The 14,204-nt window shown below is 40.3% G+C and overlaps 1 protein-coding gene across 1 annotated transcript in view; it reads left to right on the top strand.

Moving 5' to 3' along the window:
- Nucleotides 1-14,204, top strand: part of SMCHD1 (structural maintenance of chromosomes flexible hinge domain containing 1) — a 65,451-nt gene that overhangs the window by 12,087 nt on the left and 39,160 nt on the right. The window contains exons 9-20 of the mRNA XM_033154982.1: nucleotides 68-161; nucleotides 2,039-2,249; nucleotides 4,590-4,710; nucleotides 4,797-4,980; nucleotides 5,816-6,013; nucleotides 9,172-9,285; nucleotides 10,423-10,529; nucleotides 10,743-10,825; nucleotides 11,295-11,408; nucleotides 13,074-13,151; nucleotides 13,237-13,356; nucleotides 13,618-13,762. Coding sequence (XP_033010873.1) covers nucleotides 68-161; nucleotides 2,039-2,249; nucleotides 4,590-4,710; nucleotides 4,797-4,980; nucleotides 5,816-6,013; nucleotides 9,172-9,285; nucleotides 10,423-10,529; nucleotides 10,743-10,825; nucleotides 11,295-11,408; nucleotides 13,074-13,151; nucleotides 13,237-13,356; nucleotides 13,618-13,762 — 1,569 coding nt within the window. The remainder of the gene's footprint in view (nucleotides 1-67; nucleotides 162-2,038; nucleotides 2,250-4,589; nucleotides 4,711-4,796; nucleotides 4,981-5,815; nucleotides 6,014-9,171; nucleotides 9,286-10,422; nucleotides 10,530-10,742; nucleotides 10,826-11,294; nucleotides 11,409-13,073; nucleotides 13,152-13,236; nucleotides 13,357-13,617; nucleotides 13,763-14,204) is intronic.

The following is a 14,204-nucleotide window of genomic DNA, read 5'->3' as shown; positions in this document are numbered from 1 at the left end:
AGTGTACCAATTTTGTAAATGTATTTTATTCAAACTTTTAACAGACACATATACCATTTTTTTACAGACACATATACCATTACTATATCCATGGACCAAAAGGAAATGAAATTAATTTGCCAATGAAGGAAGCAAGAATTTTCAACAATATTGATATTGAGGTAGGATCTATATATCTATATACATTGGTTTGCAAATAATTACATTTGCTTAGAACCAGGGACTATGAGGACTTCCGGCGGGCACAGCGGGAGAATGGCGGACCTTAACACCTGTGCTATCCATCACGAGTTAATTTGGCGGCTGCGATGGGAGTAAGCAGCCTCCCTTACCTCCCCGGGATGACGGGGAGGGCTGCCTCACCCGCGGATACCCCTCAACCCACTTTGATCCTTCAGGACCGAGTGGGGGGGGGGGGTCCTGGGCGCATAGGGCTCGTGGAGGATCAGAGCTCCTGGATGCCGGCCCCGTTCGTGCACGACTCCCAGAACTGGAAATATAAATCTGGCTGAAGGTTTTGGGCATGCCTTGGACAAAGGAGTGGGAAGAATGTTGCTAACAGCAGCCCTGAGCGGTTAAGAATGAAAATTGGAAGAAGATGTGGACTTTACATTGGTATGTGAAAGAAGGGGGGGAGCTCTGGACCCTTCGTTTGTTTTGCCTCAATATTTTACTTAACACGGGCGAAACCTCCCCCAGAAAATCCACTTTCACAGGGAAATAGCAAGCAGATTTTAAAGACTGCGAGTGAATTAGATAGAATTGGACGTTACATAAACAAACTGTATGGACTTGAAACAAGATTTGGAATGATTTAATAGCAATGGAGGACTTCCGGCTGGTAATGGCGCAGCAAAGATTAATTGCTGAGGAGAGCCCGTGAAGCTGAACACCACTTCAAAGGGAGAAGCCAGCCTTGACGGACAATTGATAGTGGAATTTATGGAGGTGTCTGGCTCTCCTCGAAAGGGGTGGATGGAAGGCTCGCGGGGGAGAGAGCTGTGTGAGAAGTTCGGTCTGTAATAGAAGGAGGGAGAAGATGGTCCCGGCCGGAATGTGACACTTGGAATGAGAGTGACTTTATCCATACAGAGACATTACTTATTATAATCGTGTCTGCTTGCTGGCATATATCAGAGGCTGTGAAAGTATTGGACTGTGAATGCAACTGAAAGAGATGAGAAAAGCGCTCCGGAGTCCGAGACATGGGGAGTCCACAAATTATTAAAAAAATTGGCATAATTGGAATTGTTTTAATTGGGAATTGTATAATTACAGTGGTGCCCCGCAAGACGAAATTAATTCGTTCTGCGAGTGCTGTCGTATAGCGAAAATTTCGTCTTGCGAAGCACCAACGGGGGAAGAGCAGTTTGACGGGGGGGGGTCGGCAATTTTTTCGTCTTGCGAGGCAAGCCCATAGAAAAATTCGTCTTGCGAGGCAGCCTTCCGCTAGCGGATGCCTTTCGTCTAGCGAGTTTTTTGTCTAGCGAGGCATTCGTCTAGCGGGGTACCACTGTAATTTGGATTCTAATTTGATTGGTAATTGGAGATATATATTGGAAAATCAATAAATATGATTTAAAAAAAAAAAAAGAACCAGGGACTATGCAACAGGGCTTTCCCATTTCCTCCTTTCCCTGCATTGTTTCCGGTGTTCAGGGAATAGCATGAGCTATGATGCAGTGGGCTGCCAGTGGAAAATATTGTCCCTTCCTTGCATGAGCAGAAGTGCCTTTCTGCTAGCATAAGGAATCCTACCCATTGAACAGTGGGAACCTCTGGATCCTACCCACTTAATAATGTGTACATCTGCCCTGCAAGGAGATAAAGCTCCAGCCATGGCTCTAACCTTTAGACAGCCCTGCCACTACCATTCCTGTAAGCTATAAGTTAGTGGGGAGCACAGATTCTCCTGATTCCTAGTTTGCACAAATCTTGGAGCATGCTGTTAAGTTCATATTATTTCTGCTTCTTGATGACCGTGGCAACGAACAAGATTTATATGAGGAACTTGCATTTATTTGTTGTTTATTTGTAGATTTCAATGTATGAAAAGGGGAAGACACCTAAGATTGTGAATCTTAGAGAAATTAAAGATGATATGCAGACATTATATATAAGTACAGCAGCGGATAGTTTTGAGTTCAAGGCGCAAGTTGAAGGAGACGGTGTAGTGGAAGGTGTTATACGCTATCACCCTTTCTTGTATGATAAAGAAACCTATCCTGATGATCCTTGCTTTCCTTCAAGTAAGTTGGGTAACTTTCATACTATTTCTCATTGAAGTACTAATAACGAAGGCTACGTTTTGCATTCTCCTTGTGCAGCTCTTTAGCTTGGGAGCGGGGAACACTGCACTGAAGTGGTTTCATTTCTACATTCTGACTTTTTCCAGAGAGTAGCAATAGGGAACTATTGCCCGATGTAAATCACTTTCATAGACCTGATGAAGGCCTTTGACCTCGTCAGCCGAAAAGGACACTTCACACTGCTCAACAAGATAGGATGCCCACCTAAGCACTATAGTATGACTGTTTCCTTCCATGAGAACATATGTGGCACCGTCCAGTATGACAATTCATTCTCAGATGCCTCCCCAATAATAATAAAAACAGTGTTGAGATGGGCTATGTTCTCAACCCAACTCTCTTTGGCATATTCTTCTCCCTGTCGCTCTCATATGCCTCCAGATCATCTGCAGATGATGTGTGTGTTCATTCAAGAAGTGAGAGGGTCTATTCAACCTGGCACATCTCGATGCCGAGACAAAAGTGTGGTGGGTTATTATCTGGGAGATGCTGTTTGAAGATGACACAACCTTGACAACACACTCTGAGGAAGCTCTACAGCAAAGCTTTCCAAACTTTTCATGTTGGTGACACACTTTTTAAACGTGCATCATATCGTGAGACAGTCATTCAGTTTTACTAGCAAACTAGAGGTTAAACTAACCCCTTTCCAGCTCTGGGAGGAGAGTGGGGAGAGTTTCCACGACACACCTACATACTGCAGCTGACATCCTAATTTGTCACGACACACAATTTGGAAAGCTCTGCTCTCCAGAGTCTCATCAGCCGTTTTGCCCAAGCCTGCATGATGAAGACCAACATCCTGGTCAGGACATCACCAGCACTCAACAAATCAGCATTGGTCACAACATGCTTGAGGTGGTAGACAATTTTGTCTACCTGGGTTCCACCATAACCAGCAACCTTTTCATTGACGCTGAGCAGGACAAGCATACTGCCACGGCAGGTATGGCAATGGCTCGCCTTTCCAAAAAGAGTTTGGGGGAAAGTGCCTAGGTAGCTTCAGTGGATAGAAGTGTCCTATTTACTGGTCTTGACAGGTTTGTCAACTACAGTCCTTCTTGGAAAGAAATAACTTGGCTCAATGCTCTGTTAACCTGAAGACTGGACAGTTCTTACTTACTCTCTGTGGAGCTGCTTGTTTGGAAGTTGCTGTCAGTGCAGAATGCCAGGGTGCTGGTGGACACAAATGGTCAGGCGCACATTGTGCCTCCACTGGTTGCCTGTGTGCTTGTGAGCCGAGTTAAAGGTACTTCTGTTGACATCCAAAGCCAGGAATATCTGAAGGATTACTCCCTTGTTATAGACCTGTCCAGTTTTTGAAATCTGCAAGGGAGGCCTTGTTGGCAGTTCTGCTGTGCTGTGAAGTTTGTGAAGTGGCAGTACCTGAGAAGATCTTCTCTATGGTAGCCACTGGGCCAGGGGTCAGCAAACTTTTTCAGCAGGGGGCTGGTCCACTGTCCCTCAGACCTTGTGGAAAATATTTTTTTTGGGAAAAATGAACGAATTCCTATGCCTCACAAATAACCCAGAGATGCATTTTAAATAAAAGCACATATTCTACTCATGTAAAAGCACGCTGATTTCCAGACCATCCGCGGGCTGCATTTAGAAGGCGATTGGGCCACATCCGGCCCCCGGGCCTTAGTTTGGGGACCCCTGCACTAGGCTGTGGAATGCCTTCTGAGGTGCATCTGGTTTCAACACTGTATACATTTCAACAACTGGTCAAGCCACACATTTTTGCACTGACAATTGGGGCTGGAGGATGAGATTAGTATATCCCTCACTGCAATTTTGCTGTTTCTGTCTGCTCTTCATTCAGCTTAATTTATGATCCAGTACTGTTTAGGTTTTACTTAATTAACTTATAGTATTGAGCTTGGAGGTAACCTGCCTTGGGGCGGGGTACATGGTGAAGGACAGGGCTATAATTACATTATGCAACCTGAAATTCTTATGCTTTAAAATAAACCTAAGATTGATGGGGACATTTGGCTAAAACCTTTAGGGTGATCTGTTCCTTATTTTGTATGACATGGAAGAAAACCATGAAGCCTATTGGGTCACTGGGTATTAAGCTGTACAAACTTTACTTTACTTTACTTTACTTTACTTTATTTACCAGTATTGAATAACTTTTATTAGTTTGCTGCATATGTTAGGGGAAACTGTATGACTAATAAATAATTAGAAATAGTGGTTTAATGTTCTATTTTGGAGAACAACGTCTTCTGTCCTTGCATTCCTTTGTAATTTGACACTCATTTTTCAATTTAGAATTAAAAGATGACAATGATGATGAAGATTGTTATGTAATAGAAAAGGGAGCAAGAGGGAAAAGGCCTATTTTTGAATGTTTTTGGAATGGAAGACTAATACCATACACAACTGTTGAAGAGTAAGATTATGCCTATGCAATAATTTACATTTTTATTATTTTTATTATTTTTGTAAAAGTTTCTAATCATCACCTTTCTCCCTAAGCTTTGAGTGGTGTGCTCTGCCCAAGAAGAGAGGTCTTGCCCCATCTGAATGTTACAACAGAATTTCTGGTGTGTTATTTACAAATGACAGATTTCAGGTCAGCACAAACAAACTGACTTTCATGGATTTGGAATTGAAGTTAAAAGACAGAAACACACTTTTTACAAGAATTGTCAATGGACAGGTAATACTTGTTCAATTTAATTGCTTGTCACAATTGGATAAATAAATTAAGAGAACCATTAGATGTGAGCTTCCTGTCTTTTTATTGACTTATTTAGATTTTTAAATTACATTGCCTAAGTTTAGACTTTTGTTGTATGTGTTACCTTAACGTCGGGGCTGGCTCCTAGTCTAAGAGGGCCCTGGGCAAAGTACTTTCTGGTAGGTTCCTTCCCTACTTCATCAATGGACCTTGGGAGGCTTACCTGGCTTTAGTAGTAGTACTGAGCAGATGGGTATAATCACCTTTTTAATTCCCCTCAGTGGCCAAGTGATGCTAAGTCAGGAACATTGTGGGTAATTAAAATTGTCACAGCTTGTATCTTCATAATTTTAAATAATGACTAATTGAAGCTGAGGCCTGCACAAGAATGCACCTTCAGACAGTCATAAAGACTAAAGGTAAAGGGACCCCTGACCATTAGGTCCAGTCGTGTCTGATTTAGGGGTGCGGCACTCATCTCGCATTACTGGCCGAGGGAGCCGGTGTACAGCTTCCAGGTCATGTGGCCAGCATGACTAAGCCGCTTCTGGCAAACCAGAGCAGCGCACGGAAACACCATTTACCTTCCCGCCGGAGCGGTACCTATTTCTCTACTTGCACTTTGACATGCTTTCAAACTGCTAGATGGGTAGGAGCTGGGACCGAGCAACGGGAGCTCACCCCGTCATGGGGATTTGAACTGCCGATCTTCTGATCAGCAAGCCCTAGGCTCTGTGGTTTAACCCACAGCACCACCCGCATCCCTAAAGGCTGAACTACAGTTACTCTAATACATGTTCAAAATTCTTCACAGGAGCAAAGAATGAAAATTGACAGAGAATTTGCATTGTGGCTCAAGGACTGCCATGAAAAACATGACAAACAAATAAAATTCACACACTTCAAAGGAATAATTACACGCACTGAGCTGCACTCTAAGCGCTTGCAGAGTCCCTGGTCTACATTTTTGGCAATAGAATGGGATGGAAAGACATACAAAACTGGGCAGCTGGTAAGTTAATTGCTTGTTGGTGACACTTTTTTAAGATGGCCTAATGCAGATTTGTTGATCTTGATGCAATAAAAGTTTAATATAAATAAAATTATAATATGCTTTTAAAAGAATGTTTGCTGGGGAAATAAAGTACTTTGTTGCTTATCATGTATAATGCAGACAAAAATATTGATGTTATGCATTATTATATGTTATAGAAAGCTAATTTAGGATTCTATTATTGCTACTGTAAAAAAATTTTTAAAATATTTTTATTGATGTCAGCATTTCTACCCCACCCTTGTAATGCATACATATCCCTCTGGGTGTCTTAGAACAATTAAAATCACAGTATCATTATGAACCCATGATGTCACAATACTTTTTTTTACTGATAATTTTAATATTCCTTGTAAATGGCTTAGTGGTTTTATTGCAATCAAGCAGTGTGTATAGATAGATAGATAGATAGATAGATAGATAGATAGATAGATAGATAACACTTTAATTATGCCCAGAAACAACTTAGCAAACAATGCAGCTGTTGCGGATGACGTGTAGTTAGCTGTTTGAACACTGCCCTAAAACTGGATCTTAACCCCCCCCCAAAAAAAAACATGCTCACTCATTCTTCCAGTTGTGTTCTGAATCAATCGAAGTTTCCAAAGATCGTTCAGAAGTAGCCCCAAATTTAACATGGTGCGGAAATATAACCTATATGTAATTAACACATGTGTTGCTGTAGCCACATCTCCTAATCTCAGGTAAGTGGCCCATCAGCCTATGAGGGGGAAAGGCACTTCTGGCCCCCGATAGCCACATGCATGTCTAGATACAAGGCTGAATCTAGGACTAGCCACAAATTGCAAGCCTGCTTCTTCAAAGGGAAAATCAATGAGACAATGTTTTGGCAAGTAGGGTGTGAGTGGGTGAGTGTTGCAACCCAAGGTGAATATTGATGCTCACCCCTTTTCAGTGTTAATGTGTTCCATTTTATTGTTTTTATAAATTAACAAAGCCTGTTGGGATAATCTGGGACTTCTTTGAAGGCAGCAAAAAGTCTCAATAAGGCATTTATTAATTATCACTACCAGCTGTTGCCTCTGATACCTACAAATATACCCCATCAGCACAAGGGTTTCCGCTTGCAAAACAGGACTTCCCCCCCTCTTACTACAGCCCAGTCTGGGGATTGGAACTGGACTGTTAACTTGAAAAGCAGCAGCCTTGCTGTGTGTGTCAAGGTGATCAAACCTGAGACACACAGCCTCAGAACTTTCTTTGTAAGGGAACATAAGGACAAGTAAACTTTCAAAACAAGAACATGTAAAAGCTTTATTCTCCTAACCAAGTTTTACACAGCCTGCGGTGTCTCTCCCTAATGAAATCATAGAATCATAAGAGTTGGAAGAGACCACAAGGGCCATCCAGTCCAACCCCCTGCCAAGCAGGAAACACCATCAAAGCCATCTGCTTAAAGACCTCCAAAGAAGGAGACTCCACCACACTCCTTGGTAGCAAATTCCACTGCCGAACAGCTCTCACTGTCAGGAAGTTCTTCCTAATGTTTAGGTGGAATCTTCTTTCTTGTAGTTTGAATCCATTGCTCCGTGTCCGCTTCTCTGGAGCAGCAGAAAACAACATTTCACCCTCCACTATATGACATCCTTTTATATATTTGAACATGGCTATCATATCACCCCTTAACCTTCTCTTCTCCAGGCTAAACATACCCAGCTCCCTAAGCCATTCCTCATAAGGCATTGTTTCCAGGCCTTTGACCATTTTGGTTGCCCTCTTCTGCACACGTTCCAGCTTGTCAGTATCCTTCTTGAACTGTGGTGCCCAGAACTAATGTTATCCCTTAGAAAAGGGAAATAGGAGAACTTATCTTTCCAGTTTCCTATCTAAGCAGACTAGCCCACCCCCCATCCCCCACAAAGGATTGATACCCACACCAAGGATCCTTCCCAGGAAATCCTTGCAGCAATGATGAATAGGGAAATGGTGAGGTGTGAGAGAAAGAGATGCCTGCAGACACATGTTGCCTCTGTGAGTTGGCATAGCCTTCTCCAAAAGGGACCAGAGGGAGAACTTTATAGAGATATGGGATGGACAAAAAAGTCCTATCCCACAGGATCCAGAATGCCATAAAATGGTAAAGCAGCATTAAATCCTGGTTCTAGATATCAAAAATGTATCTGTATTGTCCTCTTCACATGCATGGCAACATACCGGTACTTCAGGCTCAGAGTTAGGGTCTAGCCCACATTACCTGCATCACCAGATTGAAACTTGACCTTCACACCTCCCAACCATTAGCCTGCAGCCTTGCTTCTTTGTTTCAGCCTCTGTGTAGGGAAAACACATTTCAGATAAATGGTTGCTAAGGCTTGCTAGATTGAACTGTTACTTTCAAGGTTGGAGCAGACTACAGAAAGCTCCATTATTTTACTAACAGCTTAGGTTTCAAAATCACAACTAAATTTAATCATTTTAAAAACATTTCAAAATGAAAAGATAGAAGAGATAAAATAAGAGGTTTACTATAACAATAAGTGTTTTTGAAAGTATTGACTTTGATAAATAATGAATACACAAACTTTCTTACCATTGATTTTTTTTAAAGTTCCAGTTTCATGTTGGTATCCACCTAGTGTCACAAACAAGCCACGCCTGTCACTATGATATGTGGGAAGGTTTAGTCCCAGCCAGAACAACTTTTATTCCCTAACAGAATATAGAGCGCAAACAACGTTTTTTACTAAACACTCTGTGCCACTGAACCAGCATGGTAAACAGAGGTTTTTTTAGAAATGATGCACTGTGTCTTTGGAATAAACTTGGAACCTCTTAAACAGTCCCCCCACCCCCTCCAGTTCATAACATAGTGTAAGCTCAGTATTTAACCATGCAGTGGGTTCTCACCTGGGGAAGAGCTATTAAATACCAAATTGCATTTGCATACAGGAGAGGCTTTTAACAACACTGTTTTTGGCTACTGAAGAAATGAAGTAAATAGAACTATGTTAGTTAGCCTTTGTTGTTGTTGTTGTTTGTTGCTGCTGTATGTTCATGCAGCTTGAATGGATCTACCAAATACTATTTCTAGGATTAAATTAAATCTGTAAAGAGTGCAGTAAAAAAAGAATACTGAATTTCTGTTTGTGTCTTAGGTAAAAACAATTAAAACACTTCCAATACTGTATGGCACAATAAGGAATTTTTTTCTATATGGAGATCATGATGGAGATGTGTATGCTACAGGAGGAGAGGTTCAGATAGCTTTGGTAAGCGAATAGTCAAAAGTTTTAAACTGATTAAGTGATTTAATTAGATTGGAGGTAACAATTTCTTTAAAAGTCTTCCATGAAGAAAATAAGTAATTATAGGCAAGTCAAACTGATTTCAGCTAAACTTGTTAAAAACTTGTTGTTGTTGTTCAGTCGTTCAGTCGTGTCCGACTCTTCGTGACCCCATGGACCAGAGTACGCCAGGCACGCCTATCCTTCACTGCCTTAAAAACTTGTACAAATCTCTAAATGATGCTCAGCTTTTTATTAGCTTGTTTATTATATGTCTGATTTAGAAATATTAGAAAAAAGATAGCTGCACTTAACCCATTTCACATTTTATTTGATAATAAGGCTTTTAGCCCCTCCATTATAGATAACAGTTCTTTTAACCTACTTTCCTCCCAGATCTTCATATCACTTAGATAACAGCCAAGGGAGGTGACAGCCCTGTACTTAAGTACTGTACTATATAATATTTTATATTGAATTTAATATAATGTTTAATCCTGCAGTCTCAGTGAGGGCATCCCAGAAGCCATTGAATGTTATTATTATTAATTTCTCTACCGCCCTTCAACCAAGAATCCCAGAATGATTTACAACTGAAAAATACATATCACAGTAGCAAAAAAAGCAATAACCACCCCCCATACAACCTATGGCTTTTAAAATTAGCCAAAGGCCTGAGAGAAAAGCCTCCCGGGGGGAGCATTCCACAAGCGGGGAGTCACTGCAGAATGTTATGGGTCTCTTGGAAACCCTCTCACAGGCACTATAGATAGAACCACAATTAATGCTTCAATGGTAGAGAGGGCAAAAGCAGGGCATGGTGAAGACTAATCTGGGGAGGATTTGGACCCTCCCTGACTGGGAGCGGGAAAGAATATCAGCCTTGATACTGGCATAATTCTTTTCCTCTACTTTCCCACCCTGCACCTTCTGCCCTAGCCAACGTGAGATTGGGTATGCTCAGGATTTGTTGGTTCCAGGGGCACAGATTTACCACTACCACCCCCGTTGGATTGTTCTGCCCTTGATGATATAAAGTTCTATATATCTGAATCCATATATAATTTAAGTCTATGCTTCCTTATCGGAAGGCATTTATGAATAAGCAGCTTAACTTTTCAGGAACCCCAGGAACTCTATGATGAAACCAAGGTTATACCAATATGCAAACTTGATCGTTCCGTTTCCAACAAAGCAGTGAAGAAGTACATTGAAGAGGAAATGTCCAAGTAAGTTTATATAAGCCAATGAAAAAGCTAACCTGTTAATTCAAAAATATGCAGGCTGTGTTTATTTATATTTATTAAATTTGTATACCGCCCTTCATCTGTAGATCTCAGGGCAGTTCACAACATGGTTTAAATGAATTAATCTAGCTGATTTAACTGATTAAAGTTTGCAATGCCAGAAAATGTAAATAATAACTATTTTTTTAAAATTAGGCTTCCTGATAGGTTGTCAGTAACATGGCCCGATGGAGATGAATTATTACCAAATGAAACTAAGCTTGCAGGAGCTACCATAGGTATGTGTTAATGATACAGGGTTGGATCTAGAAAAAAGTGACATTCCTCCTACCAGCCGCTCATCATACCTCCTAAAAGGATCCTCCTGAATAATATGAGCTATGGCACAGGGGACTGAGGGGGAAGTGGGGTCATCAGTAATCAGGTAGAGGCAACTTCCATGAAGGGAACTAGCACTTATGGAATGTTATCTGCCTGATTTTCATGTATTTCGTCTCCCCCAACACAACACAACTCTTTCAAGAGGGTTCTGTGACTTTTGGAGAGGCTGCTAAGGAACGACGGGGGTTGGAATATCATGTTCTACCAATCCACTTCTATGGACCGTGTGTGTGTGTGTGTTTGTGTGTGTGTGGATCTAATCTGTAGTGTAATTTAAATATAACTTATGGACAAGAGGAATTTGAAAAGAACTTACACTTAGATGTGTTTAATGTATTTGGGGGGTCTCTGTTTTTTTATATATAGGAGCACTAAGAATTGAAATACTGAATAAAAAAGGAGAGGCTATGCAAAAGCTTCCGGGGTCAAGTCATGGAGCAGCGAAGAAATTGCTTGTGGAACTTAAGGTCATTTTTCATTGTAAGAATGCAATCTGTTTTCATTAGATTATTTTAAAACATTACTATATTGTAGTTTGATACACTAGCCATTAGAACAGAAATTGCCAAACATTTCACGTTGGTGACACACTTTTTAGACATGCATCATTTTGTGGCACAGTAATTCAGTTTTACTAGCAAACCGGAGGTTAAACTAACCCCTTTCTAGCCCCGAGAGGAGCATAGGGAGCTTTCGTGTGAAACACTTACACAATGCTGGGGAAACTCAACCAGATGGATGGGGTATAAATAATAATGCAACTGCCACACTAACATGTCGCGACACACAGTTTGGAAAGCTCTGCATTAGGATAACACAATGTCTCATGTGTTAAACATTTAAAGTCCTGATGCATTTTAAAATATATTCCTCTAAAGCAGCAGTGGGGGATCTGTGGCCTTACAGATGTTGTTAGACTCCCACTCCCTAGCTACTGGCCATGCTGACTGAGTCAACACATTTCAGGCTAGTAATTTTCTTGCAGGCTACTAACTTTAGGGGATTTATTTACAAGGTTGTGTTAGCTGTTTCTGGACAAACTAAAGCAATCAACTATTCTTCGATGCATCAGTCATGGGAACTTCATTTTTCTTTGCTACATTTTTGTGAGGGTAAGGACAAAAGGAGCAATTCTGGAAAAAAGAATTGAGGATAAAATTGTGCATTGTATAGGTTCCTGTATTCCCATATTTAAGCAGCAGTCTGGTGCTCACTTATTTGGAAAAAAGTCCTCATTGAACTCAAGTGGATATACTTCTAAGTAAATTGGATTGTGCTGTTAACATTGCAGACTCATTAGACCCTATATAGGAATATATTAAAATATATCCTCTGTTGGTAAAAAAAGGAAAGTATGTGAAATGTATACAGTATTACTAAGAGATGCAAGGCTTAATTATGAGAATGAAACAATACTATGTTTAGTTGCTAATTAACATTTAGTAGCCAAATTTGCACCAACCTTTAGGAAACAAGAAGAAATAGCAATAGGAAACTTTTAAGTCATGCTTTAAAAATCATTCATTTAATTTTCCTAGACTTAAGTCAGCCTACCTGGAAAGGGACGACCTTCCTCACCCCAAATTCCAGATGGAGCTGGGGTGGGAAGTAGGTTTATTTCTGACCTTGTGCAAAGGCACAAGGGGCAAGAGGAAGATTAGGCTCCTAGCAATTACCATTTTTCATTCAGCTACTAAGGCGTTCGAAAAGTAGTGAACCTCTACATTTCCTGCCAGCAGCCTAATTTTCTAATCCTGTTGGTTTCCATTAGGGGACATTTAAGCAAAATCAGCGTCATTTTAAATAACATGGCTTGGGCTCAATTGAGCCTACTTCACTTTAAATTTAGTTTTCAGTTCACCTTCACCAAATTTTTAATTTAGGGGTTGTAATCCCCTGACTTGGAGGCATTATTTGGCACACACCCCAAGACCACAAGTTTTGAAGACAGCAACATAACTAGTGTGGGGTTGTTGTTTTTAAGTAGACACAGCACTGGTGTGGGCAGAGTAACCCCTTATTTAGTTACCTTAATATTATTATGAAAATACACATATATCCTGTATTATTTGTTTGCAACCTAATGCATTTAAAAATACCTTGTCACAATTTTTATATGTGCTTTATTTCTTCCCCCTATTTAAGCCCATAATGGAGATAAGGAAATCATTTCTCATATCAGTCAGCATGGGGGTAAATGGCCTTACTGGTTCAAAAAAATGGGTGAGTGTTTTTGCTTTAAATCTACCCTGCAATTGAGCAATATTTTGATTATTTCATTGTAAACTTTGTTTCTGATTATACACAGAAAATATTACTAAACTTGGAAACTACACATTGAAACTGCAAGTGGTTTTGAATGAAAGCAATGCCAACACTTATGCAGGAAGACCTCTTCCATCAGAAACATTTAAATTTAATATAATAGGTAAGGTTAATACTGTTGTTGTACTTTAACTAGTCAGTGCCTGTTCTTTGCATGCAGAAGTTAGCTGTGACACACTCAGTAAAATACTATTTTTCTATTTAAAGTTGGATTAAATGTTGAAAACATTATTGAAAGTGTTAATAAAATATAAATGAGTTGAAGCATTCAGGCTGCATTCAGATGGGTGACAAATGACTAGAATTAAACCACTAAACAATTTCATTTTAAGTACATTGTTTCCTCCCCCCCCATCTACCTCAGAGGGCAAGCCTCAGAAGTTTTCAATAGGTCTTTTGGATCCCCCATTTCGAGTTGGGCATCCATTCAACATTCCTCTAGATGTCCAGGATGAATTTGGTCATGCTACTCATCTGACGGATGATATTGTGCCAATTCTTGAGGCTAGGTAACTGTCATTTTAATTATTTTGTTTATTTAGTATTCTTAAATAAAAAATTGTATTTGCTCTGTTTTCCCCAATCCAGTGGGTCCCAAATAAATGTTGTGCACACCCAGCTAGGTGCTTTTCGCTTCATAAATTAGTGATCTGTCTCCTTTGTACCAAAAACTAAGAAATCATCTCTTGAATTCTTACATAGTTTTGAGGTTACATGGTGTTAATGCAGGAGGAGGTGACAGGTGCTTGCTTTATCACAACTGAGGCTTTTCACCCATGGAAAATGAATGGAGTTCTTAAACTGGGATTTTTCACAGTATTTTTAACATGGAAGGATTCTATATGCTTATGGGAGATTCCTCCCACCTAGTTCAGGAGAAAAGACTAATTTCGTTAGAAGGAGCAGTGTCTTAGTATTTTTCTTTCCTACAGTGAAAAGCAGTGATGGTAG

Source organism: Lacerta agilis, chromosome 7 (genome assembly GCF_009819535.1).
Source record: "Lacerta agilis isolate rLacAgi1 chromosome 7, rLacAgi1.pri, whole genome shotgun sequence".
Lineage (NCBI taxonomy): Eukaryota > Metazoa > Chordata > Lepidosauria > Squamata > Lacertidae > Lacerta > Lacerta agilis.
The sequence above is the reverse complement of the archived record's forward strand: the minus strand, read 5'-3'. Positions and strand labels throughout refer to the sequence as shown.